Here is a 25,341-nt window from a genome sequence, read left to right on the forward strand (position 1 = left end):
CTTCTTCTCTACTCTTGATCCCTGGGAGGGCCGGGCCCCAGTGCTGCCTGGCAGCCTGCAGCAAGTCCCTACATGGCTTCTGTTCTGGCTAGTGGAGAGGTTCCTGAAGCTCTATGCCCAATAGAAGATAAGTGAGATCTTCCTGTAGTGATGACATCCTTGGTGCAGTGCTGGAGGTTGAATGCAGGGCCTCACATAGGCAAGCGAGTGTTACACCACTGAGCCACATGCCCAGCCCTTTTAATAATCATACTTCTCAGTTTGAGTACTTGTTTTGCTTCCAGAGATGAACCTAATTCTGTTTTGTTTTTGGGAAGCAAAATGGGCTGGCAAAAGACTACAAAATCAGGTTTTCCCAGGAAGTTGCTTTTTGGTAAATAGAGAGCTTTAAAAGGCAAAGTGTTAGAACATATACTTTTCTTAGATGAAAAAGAGTCTCAAACTGGTGGGAATTCAGAAAGGCCTTTGATGAGCAAAGGCACCAAAGCTGTCGTGACTGTTTAAGTTAAATCCATTCCTTTTTAGTCTGTATGTTTATTACCATCTGAAAACTTCATAGAATTTTTCTAGAAAACTACATTATCTTTACTCAGTAATTTATGCATTTTAATAATGTGCATTAATTGTTCTTATTTCTGAATGTCTACTGGTTTTAATTTAAGGTAAAAATATAATTTTATTTTAGATGTTTTTATAAGTACCACAAAAAAAGCTTAGAGTGTGGCTTAATTCTTTAACTCTTAATATTTATAGGAAGAAAGGAACAGACCAATATTTTATTGGTTTAACAGGCAGGTTCCTTGTTTCATTTTAAATAAGCACTGCTACTTTCTTAGGCAGTGTCTTAGTTACTTTATGCTCGTCACTGAGACAAAATACCTGAAGCCCAAAGTTGGGAAAGGAAAGGTTTATTTCTTACAATTTTTGGAGGTTTCAGTCCACGCTCAGTTGGCTCCAAGACAGGTGGGCATGGCTGGGCCGCCGTTCATGGCAGCTGCAAATAGCAAGCTCGAACCAGCAAAGAGCAAGACACCTTCTTCCTGCCATTACATCACATCCTGGCTCCACCCCTATGTGGGTGTAGCATTGACACCATCAATCCAAGCACTAGACAATGAACCAATCACAAATGCACAATGCAAACTCATGAGGCCTGGGGGACACAGACATAAACCATGACAGGCAGCATTCGATGTGATGGGCTGTGGTAGATGCCAGGAGGGTCCCTGACCATGCCTTGGGACATTCTGTGCATGGTGAGCAGGTACAGTTGGGCCTGGAAGTTGGAAATGAACATTGTACCCAACACAGGGCATAAGAAAGAAGCTTCAGGTGATTGTGCTGATGAAAACTGCTTAGACTCAGAGCACCTAGATGGTCCCAAGGTGAAGGGCTCTGTAAGTCCCTAAGGATCTCTCACTGCCTTGAAGCTCCCCAGTCCTACCAGATTCGGGCCCAGCCGAAGGGGACCCAAGCCCAGACAGTAGCCCAGACCCTACGCACGTCCAGCTTTTCAGGGTATTCAAGGACATTTAGAGCATCCACCGTACCCCAGGCAGGCAAGTGACTGTCGTTTGCTACAGACTGGGAAATGAACTCCTTATTACACAATGCCAGAATAATTATAGTCAAATTATGTAATGCTTTCCCCTACAATTCCGCCCCCAACTGCAGCTAAATATGTAGCATGACTGTAATTCTGCAAGGACACAATCTGTCCTGCAGGAGGATGTCGAATGTTGAAGGTGGCCACTTCTGTCCTGGACTTCATGTTTGTGACCATATTTATTTAACCAAGGAAAGAAAAAGAAAAGTCTGATCTGATCAAACAAAAGATGTATCTAATTCTGAGATTTTTTTTTTTTTGTCTTTTTCTTTTTTATCGGTACCAGGGATCGAACTCACAACTGCCTGCTTGCAAGGCAGGTGCTTATGCTGCTGAGCTAAATCCCCAGCCCCGAGATTTTTTTTTAATATAGAATAACTTTTTAGAGATGTAAGACCTAAATCCCATTCCTGTGTTCTCTTGACAAATGATTGTGCTGAACAGAATTCAGGAAATGAGGTGTCTGGGATAACCCGAGTTAAATGATGGCCCTTTATGTTTTTTAAAGTTCTTATGCCTCTTTATCATAAAAATATCTATTCTAAAATAAAGATAATGGCTTAGCATTTATCAGGCATTTCAGTTTACCGGTTTATACTCTTTCAGTTTGAGCTATTCTTTGCCTCATTACCTAGTCTAGCAGTTACATCCAAACAACTGTTTACTTTGTTTCAAAACTTAAGACAGAAGCAGTTCTCAATTTTAGAAAGAACTGAAATTTTTGGTGGATGAAGCTCTGTACTCTGTGGGACAGCTGATGTCTCAGTACTGGCAGATGATGACTGAAGAGAGCTCTATCTTGAGGGAAGTCTGCGTGACAAGCATTGTGGGCAGAGTGGAACAGTCACTGCCTGGTGTTACCTCTTCTGCATCTTCGCCACAAATGAGCAGCAGACCCATTGTCCACCCTGCACACACACTCATCCTGAGCCCCTCCTCAAGGGAACTTGTGGTCAGAATCTTCTCCCTTTAAGCTACTGTAATGATGACAGCCTTAGTGCAATGCTGGGATTCGAGTGCCCAGATGAACCTTGTTCTAGGTGGTTTCATTGGGGAGTGTGTGACTATATACTGCCATGCTTTCTGGGTTTCCACACTTAGGGCACCTTTGTTTCCTTCGTGTTTCTTTTCCAACTTCTTCACCTGAAGGGTAAAAAGTAAAGACATTTGAGATGTAGTTATATGGTTCCCAAGAACAGAAAATTAATAAAGGCTTTCCTGCTTGAAGAGGATGAATAATTAATAAAGGCAATTAAGTTCTCAAACTCCAGGAACATGACTCAAATTGATTACCCTATTTTGCTGCAGATTTATTTAAATAGAGCCATCAGCCCAAAGAGGTTGAAAGCTCAAATAAACATTGTTGTCTTGTCATGTTTGTCACAGTGGGGGCAGGAAGAAAAGAATGTGCTGCTCCCGCCAGCACCCTTCTGAATCAGCTGTGTGAGGATAGCTGGTGTCCTGTTGGGCCTGATACCTGGTGAAGAGTTTATGCTTTGTAGATAATCATAAAGTAAATGTTTAATAGATTGGCTCTGCAGGATGTGAGACCTCGTATTAAGGCTGTCTCTTGAATTCACAAAATGATAGTCACCCAGAGTATCTGCTTACACAATTAGTTGAGACATACAGGTACCTTAGAGGAGATTCTTCAGCAAGGGAGGAATTTCTCATTTGATAAAATGTGAAATGAGAATTTCATTATCTAGCTCTCGAAGTTGATAGATTAGCCCACACAAGGGTGCGCTTCTCCACAGTGAACTTCCAAAGGCCGAGGTTGCCTTAAGACTGCTGAGCAGGGACCTGGGGAGCGCTGTGCTATGCTGGGCCTTCGCTGCTTCTTGGGATGTAGGGTCATCACGTGTTGGGTACAGCCTTAGTATCCTCTCTTTCTCTCTCTCTCTCTCTCTCTCTCTCTCTCTCTCTCTCTCTGCTTACTTTAACAACCATGTTTACAAGAGCAGCAGTGGTATTTGGACAGTGTATTGTCCTGATTAGGTGGGCAACTGAAATAAGGAAGTGATTTCATCTGCTAAGGGATGTCAGTCCAGTGACACTGGTCCTGTTCACTGCCTTGCTTGCCCATAGCCTGGGGACTGGTTTTACTTCCTGCCAGACTGCTGTCTTATCTTTGCAGCTGTAGAAATGTGAGCCAGACTCTGGATTTCTGCGCCCAGACTGCTGGAGTTCCCTCAGGCTTCCAGGTGCAATGAAGGAGAGAGGTGGGTTTAAGGCTTCCACATCAGCCTCCCCATTCCCGGCTTCATTTGGAGACCTGCTGAGCTCCCAATAGGTGGGCTGGCCCACACTACCAGCCTAGCCCAGCCTATTTAGCTGCCGCGCCTGGCCACAGGTCTGCAGAGGAGGAGCTGGGCAGATCTGGGGTGCCCTCACTGGCCTCTCTGCGTGTCTGGAGGACTCTGGATTTCTGCGCCCAGACTGCTGGAGTTCCCTCAGGCTTCCAGGTGCAGTGAAGGCGAGAGGTGGGTTTGAGGCTTCCACATCAGCCTCCCCATTCCAGGCTTCATTTGGAGACCTGCTGAGCTCCCGATAGGTGGGCTGGCCCACACAACCAGCCTAGCCCAGCCTGTTTAGCAGTCGCGCCTGGCCATAGGTCTGCAGAGGAGGAGCTGGGCAGATCTGGGGTGCCCTCACTGGCCTCTCTGCGTGTCTGGAGGACTCTGGATTTCTGCGCCCAGACTGCTGGAGTTCCCTCAGGCTTCCAGGTGCAGTGAAGGAGAGAGGTGGGTTTAAGGCTTCCACATCAGCCTCCCCATTCCCGGCTTCATTTGGAGACCTGCTGAGCTCCCAATAGGTGGGCTGGCCCACACTACCAGCCTAGCCCAGCCTGTTTAGCTGCCGCGGCTGGCCACAGGTCTGCAGAGGAGGAGCTGGGCAGATCTGGGGTGCCCTCACTGGCCTCTCTGCGTGTCTGGAGGACTGTGGATATCTCTGCAACCAGGGAGGGTCCACAGGTTCCTGAAGCACTGTGGCCTGTGGTGAGTACCCTAATCCGGCTGCGATTGAAGAACTGTGGAGCTTCCAAGGGGCAGGTGGGCACACAGTGTCCCTGAGGCCCAGCTTGTCTGGAACTGCAGAGTTCTGAGCAGGCAGAGGAGGGCCACTGGTTCTGTAGGCCTAATGGCTTGGAGTAGCACGGCGCCAGAGTCCCAGTAGCTCCAAACATAGAAGGGGATTTTCAACAGATCCTGAGGAAGCTTTCAAGTAACACTTGAAACACAGAAATATAGGAAAATGACAAAACGAAAGACCAAATTACAACCTCAAACCTCCAGCCCATCTCAAGAAACCCTAGGAGCGATGTATATAGAAGAAAATATATCCCATCCACCTCATATATCGGACACAATAGCCACTGAAATTGACAAGCAAATCCAGGAAGCTTTAAAGAAATTCAAACTCGAAATAATCTCCCAGATAAAAGAAGAAATGATAAAAGAAATGAAAGAGATTCTAAATATATCTAAAGAAAACACAGATAAAAAATTGGAGGAACTAAACAAAAAGATAGAATCCCTAGACGAGCAATATAAGAAACAAACAGAATACGTAATGCAGATGCACAGAGATATACAGGAAATAAAAAACTCCACTGAAAGTTGTAAAAACCGCCTTAATGAAAGTGAAGATAGAATTTCAGACCTTGAAGACAGGATTGCAGCTAGTGAACAGGAAAGGAAAGATCTTTTGAAAATAACAAGGAACCAGGAAACAACAATTCAACAACTGCAAGACGATGCAAAGAAGAATAACATAAGAATGATAGGGATTAATGAAAGAGAGGGAGACAACATGAAGGATGTCAGGAGGATATTTAGAGAAGTAATAGCTGAAAATTTCCCAAGCATGAGATCAGAAACTGACATCAGGATCAGTGAAGCATATAGAACTCCAAACAGTCATAACCAAAATAAAACTACACCCAGACATATAATAGTCACCATCCCAGAAATCCAACACAAGAATAGATTATTAAAAGCTGTCAGAGAGAAAAGACAGATCACTTATAAAGGAAAACCTATCAGAATCACAGCAGACTTCTCAGCACAAACGATAAAGTCAAGAAGAGCATGGAGTGAAGTATTCCAGATCCTAAAGCAAAATGATTTCCAACCAAGACTGATATATCCTGCAAAACTATCAGTCAAAATAGATGGTGCAATACGATACTTCCATGACAAAGAACAGCTGAAGAACTTCATGAACACCAAACCAACCCTGCAAAAAATATTGAAAGACAGTTTAGATACACAAAGGAAAAAACCACTAAGCAAAGCAAATAATTAAACAGAACCGAAAGATAAAGATGCAACAGCAGAGAGATAACATTCCTACAATTAACCAGCATTTAACAGTAATAACCATTAATGTAAATGGTCTCAATGCACCAATCAAAAGAAACAGACTAGCAGAATGGATCAAGAAACAAAATCCAACCATATGCTGTTTACAGGAAACCCATCTAACCCAGAAAGATACTCACAGACTGAAAGTCAAAGGATGGAAAACAATTCTTCATGCAGCAGGAATCCAAAAAAAGGCAGGAGTAGCCATTCTGTTTGCAGACAACATGAACTTTAAACCAACAATGACCATAAAGGACAAAGAAGGTCACTACATACTCGTAAAGGGAAAACTCCAAGAGGAAGAGATAACTATCTTAAATATATACGCACCAAACTCCAGAGCACCCAGTTATATAAAACAATTATTAACAGAAATGAAAACTCAAATTATCAGTAACACAATTGTAACAGGAGACCTTAATACACCACTGACACCAAGGGACAGATCAACCAGACAGAAAATGAGCAAAGAAATAACAGAACTGAATCACACCTGTGAACAAATGGGTTTGATAGACATATACAGAATGTTCCACCCAACAACATCAGAATACACATTCTTCTCAGCAGTACATGGATCATTTTCTAAAATAGACCATATATTAGCTCACAGAACATATTTAAGCAAATGCAAAAGAGTTGAAATCATCCCTTGCATATTATCGGATCATAGCGCTCTGAAATTAGAAATTAATGACAAAGGATACTGCAAAAATTCCGCAAACACATGGAAACTAAATAACACACTCTTGAGTAATCAGTGGGTCACAGAAGAAATTAAAGAAGAAATTAAACAATACCTAAAAGAAAATGAAATGCAGATACAACTTACCGGAATCTGTGGGATGCAATGAAAGCCGTTCTGAGAGGAAAATTTATTGCACTGAGTTCCCACATCAGGAAAACAGAACGAATACAAGTAAATAACTTGATGCTACACCTCAAACAGCTACAAAAAGAAGAGCAAGTCAAGCCCAAAGCCAAAAGAAGAGAGGAAATTATAAGAATCAGAGCAGAAATCAATGCAATAGAGACTAAGAAAACAATCCAAAGAATCAACGAATCAAAGAGTTGGTTCTTTGAAAGAATAAATAAAACCGATAAGCCCCTAGCCAACCTTATTAAAAAAAGGAAAGAAAAAGCTCAAATTCATGCAATAAGAAATGAAAAAGGAGAAATCACTACAGACCCAATAGAAATACATAGGATCATCAACACCTATTTCGAAAACCTCTACTCTCAAAAGTTTGATAACACAGAAGAAATAGACAGATTCTTAGAAGCATATGAAGTACCAAAGCTAGATCAAGAGGATATAAAACTGTTGAATAACCCAATCTCTGCTAATGAAATTGAGAATGTAATTGGGTCCTTGCCCACCAAGAAGAGCCCAGGCCCAGATGGATTCACTGCAGAATTCTACAAGAAATATAAAGAAGACCTAATGCCGACACTCCTCAAACTATTCAATGAAATTGAAATGGAAGCAATCCTTCCTAAGTCATTCCTGGAAGCAAATATTACTCTAGTACCAAAACCTGAGAAAGACCCAACTATAAAAGAGAACTATAGACCGATCTCCCTAATGAACACAGATGCAAAAATCCTCAATAAAATATTGGCAAATAGGATCCAGCAAATCATCAAGAAGATTATACACCATGACCAGGTGGGATTCATCCCAGGAATGCAAGGATGGTTCAACATACGCAAATCAATAAATGTAATCCACCATATCAATAAAGCCAAAAATAAGAATCACATGATCATCTCTATAGATGCAGAAAAAGCCTTCGATAAGGTCCAACACTTATTCATGATAAGAACTTTACAGAAAATTGGAATAAATGGTCTTTACCTCAATATAATAAAGGCCATTTATGACAAACCAACAGCCAGCATCATACTAAATGGCCAAAAATTGAAAGCCTTTACTTTAAAATCGGGTACAAGACAAGGATGTCCTTTATCACCACTCCTATTTAATATAGTACTGGAAGTACTAGCCAGAGCAATTAGGCAAGAAAGAGAAATAAAAGGGGTAAAGATAGGAAAAGAAGAAGTTAAATTATCATTGTTTGCAGATGACATGATACTCTACATAGAAGACCCCCTAAACTCCATTGAAATACTCTTAGATACAATAAATAAATTCAGTAATGTGGCTGGATACAAAATCAATACTCAGAAATCAATAGCATTCCTATACACGAACAACAAAATTACAGAGAGGGAAATAAGAGAAACTGGACTATTCACATTAGCAAGCAAAAAAATGAAATATTTAGGAATTACTCTTACGAAAGAAGTGAAAGACTTATACAGTGAAAATTATAATACACTGAAAAAGGAAATTGAAGATGATCTCAGAAAATGGAAGACATCCCTTGCTCATGGATAGGAAGAACAAACATTGTGAAAATGGCCATTCTCCCAAAACTGTTATACAGATTCAATGCAATCCCAATAGAAATACCATCAACATACCTTATAGATCTAGAGAAATCACTCCTAAATTTCATCTGGAACCAGAAGAGACCTAGAATCGCAAAGGCAATTCTAAGCAGCAAAGACAAAGCAGGAGGCATCACAATCCCTGACTTGAAGTTATACTACAAAGCAACAGTAGTAAAATCAACATGGTATTGGAATCAAAACAGAGCTGAAGATCAGTGGAATAGATTAGAAGATACAACCACAACTACGAACACACTCAACCACCTTATTTTTGATAAAGGAGCCAAGCAGGTTCACTGGAAGAACGACAGTCTCTTTAATAAATGGTGCTGGAAAAACTGGCTCTCCATTTGCCGAAAACTAAAGCTAGACCCATGTCTATCACCATGTACTAAATTAAAATGTAAATGGGTCAAAGATCTGAATATTAAAACAGAAACACTAAATCTATTGGAAGACAAAATAGGTAGAAACCTTGGAGACATAGGAGTAGGTAAAGAATTCATGAACAGGACTCAAACCGCATGGGAAATACTTCCCAGAATCAATAACTGGGACCACTTCTTATTAAAAAGTTTCTGCATGTCAAAAGAAATCTCCAGCATAGTGAAAAGAAAACCCACAAACTGGGAAAAGATTTTAGTGAACTCTCTCTCAGACAAGGGCCTCTTGTCTAAAACATACAAAGAATTAAAGAAACTCAGACCTCCGAAATTCAAAGATCCAATCCAAAAATGGGCACCTGAGATGAATATGCAATTCTCAGATGAAGAAATGCAAATGGCAAATAAATACATGGAAAAATGCTCATCATCATTGGTCATTAGAGAAATGCAAATTAAAACCACACTGAGATACCATCTCACTCCTGAAAGAATGGCCAGGATCAAGAAAACCGACAACAAATGCTGGAGAGGCTGTGGGGAAAAAGGAACTCTCCTGCACTGCTGGTGGGAGTGTAGACTGGTACAGCCTTTGTGGAGATCTGTCTGGAGATTTCTCAAAAAGTTGGGACTGGAAATCCCATTTATTCCAGCTATTCCACTTCTAGGCATATTCCCAGAAGAACTGAAAGCATCATACCACAGTGATATATGTGCACCTATGTTTATAGCAGCACAATTTGTAATCGCCAGATCTTGGAAACAACCCAAGTGCCCATCAACTGAGGAATGGATAAAAAAGTTGTGGTATTTCTATACAATGGAGTATTATTCAGCTATAAAGAAGGATCACATTGAGATATTTATCAATAAATGGGCACAGCTTGAGACCATACTCATAAGTGAAATAAATCAATCTCGCATGTGTGAATACCGAATAGTTTCCCTAATGTAAGTAATGATTCAAATATATAAAAATATGTGGTAATCATGATTCCCCATTAGGTGGCCTTGAAGCCTTATAAAGTTTTCACTCATTAATTAGAAAGGCTTTATTCTGGGCTTCTTGATAGGAAAATATTTGAAGCTAGAGTATATGAAGTTTTACCCAAATATTTCAAGGAAAAAGACACTATGGTAACTACTATTAAGTCAGGTTATAAGGTGGTGAAGTACTAGGTTATTTAAACAGTCATGCTGTGACCTCTATTGTTATATTGTTATGTCCTGTTTTATCTCAATCTCCCCCTTATTGTTTAAAAAAAATTATTTAGTCATTTCTTATGTTTGTCTTAATTAAAGAAAAATTTCAAAAAAATTAGGATATATAAATAGTAACTCTTTTCGATTTCCTATTAACTTGTTTTGAAGTCCTGTAGTACTCCCATGATCTTGTTTTGACTGATTAGACTCTGTTCCATTCTATATGATAGTATCAAGTTTGAAGACATAGGCAACTACTTTGAAGACAATAAGATTCACTAAGATACCCATTCTGGTTTGACTATTGTCTTCTTTGGAAGTCCTGTAATGTTTACAATGCCTAAGTTTTATTGGTCTTGTTCTCTACTGTTTTGTCCAACTTTATAATATCTAATAAGATAGACAATTCTTTTTAAGGAAACAAGGGACAACGTTGATAACCATTGTTGATAAACTTGTACTCTGTTCTACACCATGTGCTACGTCTATCCTTGGTATTGACTGACAGCTTTGTTTTGCCATATTTGACTGTATTCTTCCCCCCCCCAAAGAAAGTAATAAGCACTAAGGAGTAATAAAATCCAAGATGTGTAAATTTTGTTGTAAAAAAGAGAGGGAAAAAAAAAAAGAAAAGGAGCTCTAACGGATATAACAGCAAGTGTGTTTGGGGGTGTTAAATAGCTGACTTTATCAATGTTTTTGGAACATTGAACACAGCTGTTTGCAGTCTCCCTGTTTGAATGTCCACCTTGTGTTCTTTGATACTGTGATTTGAGGAACTATTTTCAAGAAAATAGTGTGTAATCTACTAGCAGGTAATTTCTTACTGTTATGGTTTTTTGTTTTGTTTTGTTTTGTTTTGTTTTGTAGTTCTGTATTGCGTGTACCCTTACGCCGCTTTGGTTTGTTTTGTGTTTTTCTCTTTTTCCTCTTAAAAAAAAAAAAAAAAAAAAAAAAAAGAAATGTGAGCCACCAGTGGGCTGAAATCTCTCACTCCATGTACGGGGCACCTTGCTATTACTGGATATAGGAGTTCTTGATTTGACTTTTCAGGTACACTCATGAGTAAATACAATGTATGATTCTTTTTTGTGTTCTTGCCCAAGGTTTTTGAAAGCCTTAGAGAATAAAGGAATACTGTTGTGTGATCTTACAAATAACAACAGCTATCATGTGTTGTATTCTTCTTCAGTATGGAACCGAGCACTTTGAGAAATGTCTTATATAAACCATCAATTCTGACCCAGACAAAGCCTGTGAAATACACATTATCATTCCTCATTTTATAGCTGAGGAACTCATGAGTAAGCAAAAATGAAATATTGCCTAAGGTCCTGTAACTGTAAACAAAGCCAGCTTTCACTCAGTGCTTTCTGCCTTCTTCCTTATAAATTGATCAAAACAGGGTGGCAAAGTTAGACTGCCTTGAGGAGTGGAAAAATCACATTGTAAGAGTTTTGTTTTATAAGAAGGAATATCAATTGAATAAATCAGCTTTTTTTCTTTTTGTGATGGATAAAAAAGCATTTGTTTGGATTCTTTTGACAGTATAAATAGCAGCGCTAGCTATATACTTACTGGGTTGGACAGTAAATAACTTACTGTATTTGGAGTTGCTCTAGATTTAGAAGTTAGTTAAAATTACAGCCAAAAGTAGCATCCTAGAGACGCACAGGTACGTGTACTGGGTAAGGGAGGTTCCGCCGGCCTGTATGGCTCAAAACAAAGTAATGCCACAAAAGCAAGAGGAGAAAAAAGTCTTTCTGTGCCTGCTGCAAAAGGCCAGAAAATCTCAGGTCCATTTGGGGCCTGATGAGGTTTGTCTGACTGATAGCACTTGATTTAACCCTGACCACGACTGTAAAGGAAGTGGAATAGCAGTGACACAGAACAAATGGAACTTAGGAGACAGTCTTGCCTGAGTCTTTATTCCCTGTGCTCTCTATGTCAGTATTGAAGTTTCATTCAACACGCACCTCATCCATTCAGCTTTTGCTGAATTACAGTTCTTTTTAAATTATATACAGATAAATATGAATTTTGTGTGCATTTAGTTTGAAAGATTTTCTTCCTAAAATACAAGATAGATGTAACAACACACCTTGAGGTGGGTAATTTGTAAATAACAAAAGTTACTGTTCACTGTTCTAGAGGCTATGAAGTTCAAGGTCAAGGTACCAGCAGGTTCAGTGTGTGGTGAGGGCCAGTTATTCATAGATGGGACTTTCTATGTCCTTACATGGCGGAGGAGCCAGGGAACTCTTTCGGCATCTTCTATAAGGGTCCCATTCATGAGGGTGGAGCCCTCACAATAATCACTTTCCAAAGCCCACCTCTTAATACCATTTCATTATTAGTGTCCAATTTTGAAGGGGCATCAATATTCAGACTGTAACAGTAATAAAAGTATATGAGCATTATGAACTGGACTCTGTTTACTTCATTAAACCAACAGATAAAATACAAATGTTTTTCATAGATCTAACAGTAGGCTTTTGCATCTTTCAGGGCCTGTAATTCAGTGTTTACAGCATTAGACCACTGTCATGAAGCCATAGAAATAACAAGTGATGACCACGTGATTCAGGTATGAAAAGAAACACTCTGTGTCATTAGATATCTCAGTAGAATCTTTCAAGTTTGAGCTATCCTGTGTCAAGTACTTTCCCATAATCCTCATATATCAGCACATTTTCTTTGAAGAAAGGAAAATCAAAGTATGCAAAGAATATTGATAGGCTTAGATTAAGAATAAGATATTCAGTAAAGAATAAAAATTATTAATTCAGATTAGAACCTGTGATTTCCTTGACAGAGATGTGGTAAATTCTTTGGACCATTGGTCAAGACAGTACCTATACAGAAGTAAATCAGATCTGGAGAACAAATACTTACAAATGTCTATAGAAACAGAATGTTTTCAAAGGCACACATTCATTTGCCTGTGGTTGATGTCTAATTATAAGTATCTAAGTATTATACTAATGTCATCTCCCTAAAGAAATCTGTATATTAGACAAACCTTTGTTGAAATGAGGTTTTATTTTAACTGCTGGAGAACAAAATATCTACATTTAAAAATACTCTGCACTATTTGGTGTTGGCCTGCCTGCATCAGATTTATAGACCTGGTTAGGATTCTACCCCCTCCACATACATATTTTGTCTTGTGTAATGCCCCAGGGGACCCATTCGGTGACAGTAGGAAGGGGCCATGACTGGCTGAGAGCCCAGGTGAGGTCTGTGGTCCAGCAAGGTCGAGGAATTTTCCAAGGAAGCCCTAGTAATAAGCACTGAAACCAACACACAACTGGGTTTCTGACTCTAGAACTTTCCTGCTTGGTTCTTTTTGTCTATATTTTTAGACTGTTTTCCTTGCTACTCCTTGGAATGGATCTGCATCTGTGTTTGATGCCAGCTGTTACTGGCCTGTTTTAGTAACCTTTGGCCCACAGAGGTGGCCAGGACATCCCTGTTACAGACCAAGCCCTTGTGTCAGTTCTGATTAGGAAACATGCATGCTTTTGCACCACCCTACTCTGCTGTGGACAACTAGATTGTGACTTCAGTGATGTCACACTAATATCAGGGTTGCCTGCCTTTACCTGCCTTTTCTGCTTGAGCAGGGAACTGAGTCCTTCATCCTAAAATAAGCAACTGGTAGTCAGCAAACCCTGGCCCCCATGGGAGGTACCCTGGTGATGTGCACATTGTGACATAAAACAACTCTTGACCTCTACACTGGCAGAAAGAACCAGGGGCTTGAGGACAGCCAGTGTCTATAAAGGGGACATGGAGGGATCTCCTTGCTTCAAAATGTTTCTGAGTAAGACAGGGAAATCTTATCCTGAGCTACTCTGTGCTACTGTTAAAGATACACCAGCAATCTGAAGTGTAAATCTCAAAGTAAGAGAAAGTAAGGAGAAGCTGAACATATAGTGTGACATGGGAGGGAACACTAAAATGATCTTGCACTAAGGTCTCGAGGGTGAGTCATGTTGGACAGTATGTTTTGTATATGCTCATGATTGACATTGGTGTCTTTCATAGAGTGCACAGCTAAATAGCTGGTGCCTCCTTGTGAGTACAGCTCTTCAGAGGCTAGGTTGTAGCACTTAAAAGAGTAGTATCAGTTATCTGTCTCTTCCTGTCTCTCTCCTTCCATTTATCTAAGCTAGATTTGCTTTAAATATTTGTGAATCTTAACCTTGTACCGGGCACAGTTCTGAGCAATATATATTCATTTATTCCTTAAGACATTTCTGTGAGCCAGGTACTACTGTTATGCCCATTTGACAGTTGAGAAAGGGGCTGGGGATTTAGCTCAGCGGCATAAGCGCCTGCCTTTCAAGCAGGCAGTCGTGAGTTCAATCCCTAGTACCGATAAAAAAAAAGAAAGAAAAAGGAAAAGACAGTTGAGAAGCCCTAGGACCTGGGAAGTTAAGTGATTTGCCTGTGGTTCTACAGCCTGTCACAGGCAGAGCCAGTGTTTGAATTTGGTTCTGGGACTCTGGTGTACCTGCTGTATTCTGATCCTGATTGAAAAAAGGGCTGTGAGTGCTACAACCACACGTATGAAAATGTGAAAGACTGTAGCCAACAAATAAGGAAACAGCACATCCTCTGTTCACTCATCAGATATGTACCAAACAGCCCTGATTACCCGAACATAACTCCGAAATGGCCTTGGCCCCAGAGGATTTTCATGCAGCATTTAATGGGAGAGAGCTGTAAAGAGCTTATCCCATGTAATGGAATTAAGTTGCTAGAAGTCAGCACGGGACTTGTGGGAAGCTCTTGGGACAGGCACTAGCTCAGACTGGCCAGAGGTCCAAGAGGGCTTCCTAGAGGAAGAGAGGGACATTTTGGTGCTGAGTTGGTGAGGCAGGGATGAAGAAAGGCGCTCAAGTCAGACAGCCCATGCAGGAGGCCTAGAAGAGAAGGAAGTCAAAGCCGGCAGGAATTGGTGCAGGGCACCAAGCTGGCCTGATGTGCAGGGGTGGGCTCAGTTGTGATCTACCCTGCTCAGGGGCAGCCTCCTCTCCAGCCACTCCCATGGTTCTCATGGCTGGAGCGTCTGTCTGAGCCCTTGACCCTGGAGTGAGGGGTGTGAGTCAGAGGCATTCCCCAGGCAGCATCTCCCTTAGGGCTCTCCTGTTGCCCAGTTCATGACCACTGTCCTCTCAGCCCTGGTAGGTATGGCTGTGAAGCTGCAGATGCCTGGAAACTGAGCCCAAAGAAAACCATAACCCAGCTTCAGGGGCTCCCATTCCCATACTCTGCACCCCTTGCCCCCAGCACCTGTTCTTACCTGGTAATCACGGACAGCCTCGGACAGAGATCAGTGGATGGGACCCAGCTTAGCTAAGACCCTAGCTCTAAATGCCAGCTCCCCAAGAGGCTTCCAGGGCACCAGCTGATTCTTCTCTACCTGATGCCTGCCCCACTCCAGAGGGCTGCCTCCCAGCACGATTACCTGTGCTTGCTCAGATTAGCCCAGAAGTGACCCCAACCATGGCACTAGCAGATTGTGGCCAGGAGATGTGGGGTCAGACTTTTGCCTTGCACAGATGTGTGTGCTGAGCTCTATTGTACTAATTTGTTTTGTAGTGCTGGGCAAGCATTGTACCATGAAGCTGCCTTTGTGTTTGTTTTCTTCTGAGATTTTCCTGATTTCATAGGGCAGCAGATGGTGAATGAGGCTCACTGGAGCCTGGGGCTGTTCAGTGAGGACTGCCTGCCCTTTCTCACTGAACAGTTTCTTCCAGTTTCCTGCAGGAAACAGGTCCAGCAGCCAAATGAATAATCACCACCCAGGAGCAAGACCTGTACTCTGGGGGGTCAGGGACACTGCAGGGCCAATGATGCCTGCATTAGAGAGCTGCTATCCAGGGAACCTCTTGCTTGGTGCCCCTGTGTCCCACCAAGTGTCCTTGTGGATGCTGACATGTGCCCTCCTCCCCTCTCCCAACAGTATGTCAACCCAGCCTTCGAGAGGATGATGGGCTACCACAAAGGGGAGCTCCTGGGGAAAGAACTCGCTGAGCTGCCCAAGAGTGACAAGAACCGGGCAGACCTTCTTGACACCATCAATACGTGCATCAAGAAGGGAAAGGTGAGTGAGCTGATGAGACCAGTCCACATTCCACACCTGGGGAGTGTTTATGTCTGTCCTTAAGAGTGGCTTCTTTAATAATAGTGCAGTTCAGCAGGAGATATCCAATGTCTGCAGAAGGAGCATCTGTGAGTGTGGGATCTTAGGTTAGTGCAATGCCTGTGATGATGCAGGATACTATTTTGTGAAAGAGCCCTGAGCCCCCCAGATGAGTATGTCCTGTGTCATGCTGGAATATTGCACCTGCATCTGAGCAGGGTCTACCCTGAGAGCTACTTGTGTTTGCAGTGCAGCAGTGTGTGAGGGACTAGGAGAACTTAGTGTCAGTACTGACAGGGGCTCTCGGTTTCTGCTTAGGTGTCCTTTTCTGCTGTGTGTATCCATTGCTGTTCAGTCTTCATGGGGAGCTGTGTCCCACCCTACCTGTTCCCTGGGTGGCTTGCATTTGGTCCCTTGCATTTGGGAAAGTGGGAGGGGCTTCTTCTCCAGCCCAGTTCTCTGGAGGAAAGCATTCCAGATGCTGCCTGGTTCTGTTCCTTCTCCCTTCCATTAGCGATCGTCCAGCAGTTTGCTGACCACTATCTTGAGTGGCTACGGGCCATTTTATAGGGAAAGTTTGGATTACAGATGATGTCTAAAATTAATTGTTTTAACAGCTTGAAAAGGAAGCAGAAGATTTGTAAATTACTCTCAAGAATTTTGCCCAGTGAATTCAACCACACTTAAATTGGCAGCAGGGAGCATACTTATTAGCTACCTCCTGGAGGAGGGGGCCTCAGTTCCTGGCTTCATCACTCTGACCTCGAAACAGTGCAGTGCTGGGGCTCCTAGGGCTCACCTGCTCCTTCTCCCTACTGAACACCCCCCACCCCCACCCCAGGTCCAGAGACTATAAATAGTGAGGAGCCAGAGTAACCCTGGGGGAACCTGAACTGGGGGGCTTAGGGAGAGGTGAAGAGGTGCAAAGTTATAACCAGCCTCTCTCTGTTTCCTAATGTGGGTCAGTCACTTGAGTAAGCCTCAGTTTACCTATCTGTAAATTAAGGATGATGACAGCAAGCTCACCATGTGTGAAGGTCTCAGGGAAGACTTCTCAGACTTGGCACTGTGGCACCAGTGGGGCTGAGGAATTTCAGCCCTGGTTACTATCCTGGCTCCCAGAACAGGCAGCCTGGCAGTGGACATGTTGGTCTCTGTTTTGTCTTTGTACGTAGTGACAATGTCAGTGTTGCATGAGTGCAGTGATCCAACAGAATTTGTAAAAATGTCACAGAGGTTATGGGCACTTTCTTATTTAGCCTGTGAGGGCCCTCTCAGCTGTGTGCTTTGACAAAAGGATTTCAAGAGCTGTCTTTGTTCATGTAGGAGTGGCAGGGAGTTTACTATGCCCGACGAAAGTCTGGGGACAGCATCCAGCAGCACGTGAAGATCACCCCAGTGATTGGCCAAGGAGGGTGAGAGCTAACTCTTCTGCTCTTCCATTGCCACTGAGTACATGGGCCTGGTGGGCATTGACTTGGCACTTTGGAATGCTAAGGTGAGATCAGGTCCACACAGGATGGGGACTATGCCATCTGCGGTAGGTTACTGAGGGCCTCTCTGCCCAGGCAGCTGCAGCCCCCGTGTTCCTGCAGCCCCCATGCTCCTGCTCCAAGTCTCTCACAGAGCCTCAGCCCACACCCCAGCTTCTCAGCCTACACATTACATGCGACCCTACCACTCCCAAGACCCAGGACAAGGGACGTGCTGAGGGCCTTGACTGCAGGGGTTTCAGATGGTGTGAAGACACCTGTTTATTTGTGGAGAGAAATCTGAAGTTGTTCTTCCTTCTCCCAGTTCACTTGTCAGAAGGTTCCCAAAGCCCAGCAGGACCCCCAAGATCACCTGGCTGATGAGCTTTGTCAGTGAGTCCAGAGGTCAACACAGCATGAGAGTTTTGGTCTACAAGGAACACGTAACATGGGACATTTAAACAAGCAAGCAAACAAATGAACACAAAAAATATAGCAATGTTTATGCCAAGAACCAGAACCAAGGGAGTCTTACTTATGATGCTCAGGTCTGTCTGAGTTCCTTGAAACTTGTATGATCAGAAAACTCAACATCCCCAAAATCACAGGCTGTTGGTAGAAGGTTTGGCCTTCAGTTAGTCTGAGAATTATGCTCTTAGAAATTCAGAGACCACCGATGGCTGTGTGGTGCTGTTTTGTAGTTTGTGTCTCTCCTTGGCCTGGAGGTTGCCGGCACAGATATGTGCCCAACTGATGGTCCCCCTGTATCACAGAGGCTCCCCCAGGCCCTCATCCTGACAGGCATGGGCATGTCCCAGTACTCAGAGCACAGAGCCCCAGGAGAAGCTAACACCCTCAGAGGCCAAGTTGTTTTGTCCTCATACTGAGACTGTCTACTCTAGAAATGAAAGCATAGATTCACTTTGTGTATGTATGTATGTGTGTGTGAATAGAACCTCTGGGTAACCAAAGCAGAAGTAACTTCCTATTACCTAGTAATTTCTGTCAGAATAATTTTTTTTATTTGACAGATGAGGAAAAAATTCTTTTATCCAGATACAATTTCAGCATTATTTCCCCTAATTGTATGCAGTGAGCTATCAGAGGCAAGTCTGATTAAAAATAGGGAAGTTTTACTCCTTCCTGTAGGAGTGGAGCTCATTACAGAATAACCCATACTTTCTATGCTCTTTTTAATATCATCCTGTGAAAAGTGAACCAGAGCGAGATAAAGGAAGAGGATGTCCCATCTCCTTCTGGGACATAGAGTCTATCATAATTTCTGGATTTGATGCCTTTGCTCTCAGTGAAAAATCCCCCAAGTTGATTTTTTCCAAAAGCAGTGGCCCAGGCTATGGTTTGCTAACAGTAAGCAAGGCTGTAGGCTGAGTTTTAGGATGTTGTCTGTGACCTTGAAATAAAAGGATTATTCTTAGCCTGAAAAATAGCAAACAATAACAAAACTTCCATTAGGAGACAACCGTAGTGTGAAATAATGTGAAACATTTAACACACACAAAAAAAGCAACCCTAAAATTTGGATACTGTTTAAATGAGTCTATTGCTTTTCATATAAGCAATAAAAACTACTCATGTCAGCAGAATTAAAACCAGTTGATCTGCAGTAGCATTGCATCCTACTGTTGATGATATCTAGGCCCCGAACTGCAGGAGACAGCTACAAAGAGAACAGCTGAGGAAGGTTTGGGGGCCAGCGATGAGCTGCAGGGACACATGTCCTGTAGGGGTACGGGGCACTCCTATGAGAAGTGTGTTTTTGTGGCTTGAGTTTTGCTTCAATTCTAATTCTACCCTAAGAGAAACCCTGGAGTTTTGCTTTAAGAAGACTATGCTAATGTTTTCATGTGCTGACTTGTTGAATGGTCTCCTGTCTGACTCACTAATCACTGATTATTTATGTTATTAGGAAAATTAGGCATTTTGTGTCACTCAAGAAGCTGTGTTGTACCACTGACCATAACAAGCAGGTACAGTATTGGGCCGTCCCTGTCACTGTCAGTGTGGCCTTGCGTTCCCTTTCCTCTGCTGCTCTCTGCGTGTCCTCCATTGCTCCTTGTCAGCAAAGAAGGTTGATGGGAAAAGCAGACAGTTCCATAGACATTTGTCGCAGTTGTCCCACAAGCCTCTCTCACTGGTTATGCTGGGTCTTGTGGCTCACTCTCCAGCCCAGTCCACTTTATGACAGCATAGAATTCTTCCTCCAAATGATAGTAAGATTCATTCCAAATTAGCATTTCCTACCATGCATCACTTTTGACAAGAAGGGTTCCCCAACCTTTTTGGCTCCAGGGACTCATTTCTCACAAGACGATTTCTTGGTGGGGAGGGGATGGATTCAGGAGACAGAGAGGAGCTCACAACCTGCATGGCTCTTCCACACAGTTCACAGTGGGGTTTGCGCCCCCAGCTTCTATAGGACTGAGTGCCAGTGACAGGACCTGGGCTCTTCAGGGCAGCTGGGGACAGGTCCAGATGGAGAAGCTTCTTGGCTACCCCTCCTCTACCACTTGGCCCAAGGCCCTAACAGTACTGTTTGGTGGCCCAGGGGCTGGGGGGGGGGGTATCCCTAACGTAGAGCAATTCTTTTGAATACTGTCTTCTAAAAGAACATTTTAGTAAGTTACCATGTGTTGGAACTTCTAACCATTGTTTTAAAATAGTAAGCAGTATTAGTAAAGGTCTTTTTTTCTATTTAATTTATACATTTACTACTTGATCATGTGGATTTTCAATTTATACTTCATAATTTGTTGGCTTAAAAGTATGCAACAGGGGCTGAGGATTTAGCTCAGTGGCATAAGTGCCTGTTTTGCAAGCACAAGGTAGTGAGTTTGATACCCAGTACCAAAAAAAAAAAAAAAGTATACAACAACTATAACTAGCAATAATCTAGTTTTGAAAACTATGGCCATTTGCTTTGGTGAAGATTTTAGAAGAACAGACGGTGTCTCTAAGGGATTGCAAGGTTTCTGGGGTGTTATGTGGGATAGGGTCCTGTGAAGTGCAGAGAGAGGGAAGACCTGGCATGAGGGTGCGATCACAGGACCAGAGCCACCAGCCCCCCCAGTGACAGCAACTCTGGAGGGATGACAGGGCCGAATCTAGAGAGCCTGTGGCTGGCCTCTGAGGGCACTGGTGGTATCTAGGGCTCTGTGCTTAAGTATCAGATTTGGTCCAACCTACAATGCTTCCTTCAGCGCTGAGAATTTAATCTAGAATCAGAAAATGCTCAGTTAATACCAGAGAGTCACTCAGGGAGGCAATTTCTTAGAGACCTTCGGGAAAGGAAGGGAATGTATTTCATAGGAAAAAAGATTCTCCCAGCAGCCACACTGAAACAGAGCCAGAAGGAAGACGGGGTCTACAGAAGAGGCAGCACAGCACAGGAGCAGCACAGGCAATCCTGAGGTCTTTGTAGGTGCAGCTGCTGAGCATGAGCAGTGCCAGCTGCCATCTGGGGACTGGGAAGTCACAGGCTAGGCCTAGCCCATAGAGCTCTTTCATTCTTTCGTCAGGACAGCTTGGTCCCAAATCAGGTACCGTTTCCCCACCAATTCAGCCTTAACCCCTCACCCCAGTGTGTGGTACTGCTGCTTGTCTTGTCACCAGTCCCCTTGCAACTCCACATGTCCCAATCTTATCAGTCCTTCAGACGCAGCCGCCCTCCTCGGGCCTCCAAGGTACCTTCTCTGCCTTGTATCACCCCCTAGCTGCTGTCATAGGTATGTGTGTTAAACGCCCTGTCCTCTCCATGGTCTCCATGGCCAGCTGCCTGGCTCATAGAAGGCCCATAGACTGTTGAATGAAATAGGCTCAATCTTGATCCCCTGCCAGTTGTGACTCTTCCTGCCCAGGGAAAGCAGACAAGCCTGAAACTTAGAAAGTAAGGGCCACCACTTGTCCTCTGCAGCTCTAAATAGAAGCAGGCACCTTTACTACTGTGAATCAGTGTTCTTCTGAGCAGTGGAAACGTAGTGCTCGGAGACCCTGAGCCACTGACGTCACCTAATCATGCTGCTGAGGCCTAGAGAGACTTAGATTTTCTAATAATAAAGCATTTTCTCCCTTGGCTGGCTCCAGTGCTGCTGATGCTCAGCAAAGGAAGCTAGAATGTGTGGCTGCGCACTGTCAGCAGCTATTCCAGCTTTGATGGGCTTCAGCTTTCATGTCAGAATCGATTTGTGGGTTTGTATTTTAATGAGGATGGAATTATAAGCCAGGCAGCCAACTTCTGGCTGTGTCTGTCATCAGCAAAGATTTCTTTTCCTCTGCAAGCACTGTAGCTCTTTGCCAAGGGACTGGAAATGTTCAGAGAGGTTTGTTTGCTGCAAACATTGCCCCCTCTCTGCATGCTTCCTCCGAGGTATGAGCCAAACAGCTACTGTAGGCTGGTTCTAGAAGGGCAGAGTCTCTGCTCCAGGAGCCATGGGGTCCACAGACTGGTGAGCAGGTCAAACATAACAGAGCCCAGGGTAGGGTGAGCTGCCCAGCAAGACGAGGGGCTGGTGAAGGAGCATGTAGGATGGATGACCCTGCAGACTGCAGGTCAGAGGTGGGTTGCTCTGTCCATGCAGTGTTCTGGAATATAGCATCCTACTCTGTGGTAGCTTTGACACCCCACAGTAGGACAGAGCCCTCCAGCAAAGACTGTGGCCTGCACAACCTACATCCTACCTTATCTGGCTCTTTGCAGAGGGTGACAACCCTCTTTCTAGATTATAATTTTCCTCCTTGAATTTCCTGCTTTCTGAGGCCCCCAGTATCCCCACTCCAGTCCACACATCCTTTGCATACAAGTCCAAATGCCATCCCAGCCTTGTCTGGATGCCTTTATGCTCCCATTCTGAGGATATGAGAACCATGAAGCTTTTGCCTTTGTACAAGTCAGAATCCAAATGCATGACATGCATCGTGGAATTTCAGGGATCTGCTATCATAGTTCAAGAGTCAGATTTGCATAGGGCCAAGGACCCCAGTGTTATACAAGCTCCTGCCAAGCCTGCCCAGAGCCAGGTCTGGGGAATGGAGCCTCTTCACCAAAGGGGCCTCCTCACTGCTGCCTTAGTCTCATCACACAGGTATCACTGTGCTCACTTCTTCCTCCCAGGCCTGGCTGTGAGGATGGGAGTGCATACCAGCCCCTCAGGCCTGTGTGCTGGTGGCAGGCATGGAGTCCCTGAGAGATAACATGGGAAGTCAGTGAGGAGGAAGCCGGGCTGCAATTGGCAGCATCCTTCAGATGGCCTAGTCCCCCACCTGTGCACAGATGATCCTGGAGGCCAGGCAGAAGCCTTCAGGGGAGTGCAAGTATCTCCTGTCCTGTAAGAGGAAGCAGGTTTGTTGCAAAGTCAGACAGATTCCCATGCATGATCAGCTCTGGGGAAAAAGTCCCTTGTTCCACATCAGCGTTGTACATACAGGAAGAACATGACTGGATTCAGGGAAAGCCCATTGAGGATCCAGAGCACTGGCTGACCGTGCATAAGGCCAGGTTGCCGTCCTGTCACACAGGGCTCTGCAGGGCAGGAGAGTGGCATTGACCTGGGGACTCTGTTGGCCCCACTCTCCCTCATTTCCCAAGCAAAGGTTGTTCAGCCTTGAAAAGTAGCAAGGGTGTGATCTGAGGACTGACACCGTGATGTGCACCTCTGAGGGGTTTTCTACTCATGTCACTTATGTGGGAGTAGTCAGGGTGGAAGTGGGCTGAACTGGCCAAATTTGCAATGATGAAATCTCACTTGGGATACTACTTTTAGGGATCCAGGGATGAATATCTTAGTTTATAATAAGCTATTTTTGTTTTTATTTATTACTACATGTTTGCTGTACATAATTATTTACTTCCCATGAGGAATTGGTACGTGTGTGTAATACATCTTAATCTTTCTTGGTCTCCTACTCCCCACCTCCCCTCATCCTTCCATATTTTGGTCCCCTACTTCCTATTAACTGTCTTTTTTGATTGTTCTTTAATGGTATTGTGGATTTTTCATATAAGAGAAACAATGTGATATTTAATCTTGTGTGACTGATTTATTTCACTTAATGTTATGGCTTCAAGATGCATACTTTTTCCTACAAATGACTTTATCCTATTTTATGACAAAGTAGTCCCTCATTGTATTTACATTCTTTATCCATTCATTTGATGATGGACACTTCTAAGATTTAGCTATTATAAACTATATTGCTATACATGGCTACGATATCTTTAACTCTTTTGGGGAGATGCCTACCAGGGGACTACCTGGGTCAAATGGTATTTAGTTTTAGTTTTCTGAAGAGTCTCCATACTGATTTCCATAGTGGTCATACTAGTTTACCAATGACATGAAGGGTTTCTTTTTCCATGCAGCCCTGCAGGCATTTGTTGTTATTTGATTCTTGCTGATGGCCTTTTTTCTGGAAGATGGAATCTCAGTATTAATTTGAGTTTCTTTAGTGGCCAGAGAGGTTGAACATTTTTCATGTATTTGTTGGACATTTATACTACTTCTGAGAAGTGTCTGTTGCCCATTTTTTATTGGGGTTTTAATTTGGTGGTAGAAGTATTTTTGAGTTCTATGTGTATTCTAGATACTAGTCTTCTTTCTGAGGCATACCAGGCCAAGAATTTTTTCATTCTGTAGGCTGTCTCTTCACTGTGCTGGTTGTTTTCTTTGCTATGCAGAAGCTATTTAATTTGGTATGATCCCACTTCATGATTCTTGATGTTTTGGGGGGTGTTTTTGTTTGTTTATTTTTTGTGCAATTGGGATTCTGTTCAGAAAGTTCTTGCCTAACCTATGTCTTCAAGGGTTTTACTTATTTTTTCTTCCAGATTGTTTCTGTTTTGACACTGGGATCTTTGATCCATTTCTGGACATGTGGGTCTAGATTCAGTCTTCTGCATGTGATAGCCAGTTTTTCTAGTACCATTTATTTTTTCCCCCAGCACCATTTATTAAAGAGGATATTTTTCCTCTAGGATATATTTATCAGCTGTTTTTTTTTCTGTATCCTCAGTTCTGTTACATTGATCTACATGTCTTTTGTACTAGTACCATGTTGTTTGTATCACTGTCACTTTATAAGTTAGGATTGTAATGCCTCCTGCTTTACTCTTGTTGCTCAGGACTATAATCTTGAAATTGTACAGATTAGGAAAACAGTAGAGTTTACTATAACAGTGATGCACAAGACTAAGCCAATCCATTGTGTAAAACAAGATATAAAGGGTGAAAAGTGTCAGGACTTTTCCACTGGGCAGGACTGAGAATGAGCCCCTCAGTTTTGTGACAGTTTCGTGGGAAAAAGGAACATGTAGGCCTCGAAGGCAAAAAAAAAAAAAAAAAAAGGAAAATGTGAGGCTCATATGAGGCTGGACATTTAGGGGGTGGCCAGTCAATATACCTGATCAAATTTGGTAACCTTAGTGGATAGCAAGCTCTTCACCGTGGGAGGGAACCCCATAGAAGTAGACAGCATTCGGTGGGAAAAGCTATCTGAGGAATTCACTGAAGAGTGCACTTGATTAGTGGTTCCCAGAGCATAGTTTCCTGAAGCAACAACAGATATATTCCTAGGAATTTGTTAGAACTGTGAAATCAGACCTTTAGAGTCAGAAACTGGAGATGGCTTCAGCACCATTTTAACAAAGCTTCAAATGTGCTAGAGTTTGGAAGTTGTTGATCAAGAA

At 43.0% G+C, this 25,341-nt stretch overlaps 1 protein-coding gene across 12 annotated transcripts in view; it reads left to right on the forward strand.

The window, feature by feature from the left end:
* Nucleotides 1-25,341, forward strand: part of Pde8b (phosphodiesterase 8B) — a 252,310-nt gene that overhangs the window by 171,803 nt on the left and 55,166 nt on the right. For 9 of the 12 annotated variants that reach the window (XM_063258386.1, XM_063258387.1, XM_063258377.1 and 6 more), the window contains 4 exons: nucleotides 12,525-12,603; nucleotides 15,991-16,131; nucleotides 17,497-17,585; nucleotides 19,570-19,630. In XM_063258386.1, the coding sequence (XP_063114456.1) occupies nucleotides 12,525-12,603; nucleotides 15,991-16,131; nucleotides 17,497-17,585; nucleotides 19,570-19,630 (370 nt within the window). The remainder of the gene's footprint in view (nucleotides 1-12,524; nucleotides 12,604-15,990; nucleotides 16,132-17,496; nucleotides 17,586-19,569; nucleotides 19,631-25,341) is intronic. The other 3 variants (XM_063258383.1, XM_063258384.1, XM_063258385.1) reach the window with 1 other exon arrangement.

Source organism: Cavia porcellus, unplaced genomic scaffold (assembly GCF_034190915.1).
Source record: "Cavia porcellus strain 051 isolate PalLab524CR breed Dunkin Hartley unplaced genomic scaffold, mCavPor4.1 scaffold_11, whole genome shotgun sequence".
Classification (NCBI taxonomy): Eukaryota; Metazoa; Chordata; class Mammalia; order Rodentia; family Caviidae; genus Cavia; species Cavia porcellus.